The sequence below is a fragment of the Populus euphratica genome, unplaced genomic scaffold (genome assembly GCF_000495115.2).
Source record: "Populus euphratica unplaced genomic scaffold, PopEup_1.0 scaffold8062.1, whole genome shotgun sequence".
NCBI classification, from domain to species: Eukaryota; Viridiplantae; Streptophyta; class Magnoliopsida; order Malpighiales; family Salicaceae; genus Populus; species Populus euphratica.
The window spans coordinates 1-986 of record NW_011507830.1 but is presented as its reverse complement, the minus strand read 5'-3'; the positions used below and the strand labels follow the sequence as shown (position 1 = coordinate 986).

General features: G+C 40.7%; 1 protein-coding gene across 1 annotated transcript; it reads right to left on the bottom strand.

Annotated features, from left to right (window-relative positions):
* Nucleotides 1–6: 6 nt before the first annotated feature.
* On the bottom strand, nucleotides 7–980 carry LOC105120375 (RING-H2 finger protein ATL2-like). The gene has a single exon (XM_011018537.1). The coding sequence runs from the start codon at nucleotides 929–931 to the stop codon at nucleotides 317–319; it is 615 nt and encodes a 204-aa protein (XP_011016839.1). The 5' UTR covers nucleotides 932–980; the 3' UTR covers nucleotides 7–316.
* Nucleotides 981–986: the final 6 nt, after the last annotated feature.

Here is a 986-nt window from a genome sequence, read left to right as displayed (position 1 = left end):
TGAAACTTAATAGAAAATTATACACAAATGAACCAAACATTAAAGCGAATTAATTCACATCATGCTCTCTGTTCTGTTTTACATGAAAAGCCTATCCAGGAAAACCATTCAAAGAAGACTCCGAAAAAAAAAGAAGACATGATTCAATATGAAGAAATGAATCTACACAGACTCTTCCCCAGATTCTGATATACCTTCATTAAAATAATGATACAGAACGAGTGGTAACAAAAGACTATAAGAATTACATACCTATGACATAATATTCATCTTCCTCTGCACCAATATTTTCATCTCTACAGCTCCGAGTCCTTGATTATCTCTCCCATGTAGGTATCCCGCGAAAAGATGTTACTCTCAACTCTGATCCACCTTCTTTCTCTATTTGATCACCGCCATGTACCATATTTTCCTCTATAGGCGGAGCTGAAGGTTCGGCACCACTGTTCATGGCCTTCTCCCCGGCTGGCTGGATCATAGGCTCTGCTTCGGTTCGACATGTGGGACATGTTGAATGTGACCCAAGCCACATATCAATACACTCTACATGAAACGTGTGTTTACAATTTGGTAACACCCTGACCGTGTCTCCTTCCATTATTGTACCCAAGCAAATTGAGCACTCCACAGGTTCACCGTGATCAGTCTGGTCAGCTAGCTTATATGTGAACAAAGGAAGTGAGGATATGACCAAAGGATCAAGCCCTCGCTTTTGTGGCTCAATAGATTCTTCTATATCCGGTGTGGATTCCCTTCCTAGACCATGAAAGAATATGGCATGGTGTCTCCTTTGCTGTCTTCTTAGCCGATGTCTAGAGTAAAGATGGAGAAGAACTAACAGCAACACAAAGCCGAAAGAACACAAGAACATGGCAAGCATGATCTTCTGGTTGACACCTTTCTTGTGATCATCATCATCAGAACCACCCATAGTTAGACGAAAGGGATGTTGATCAAGTTCTTGTTTTTCTTGATTTCTGATCAAT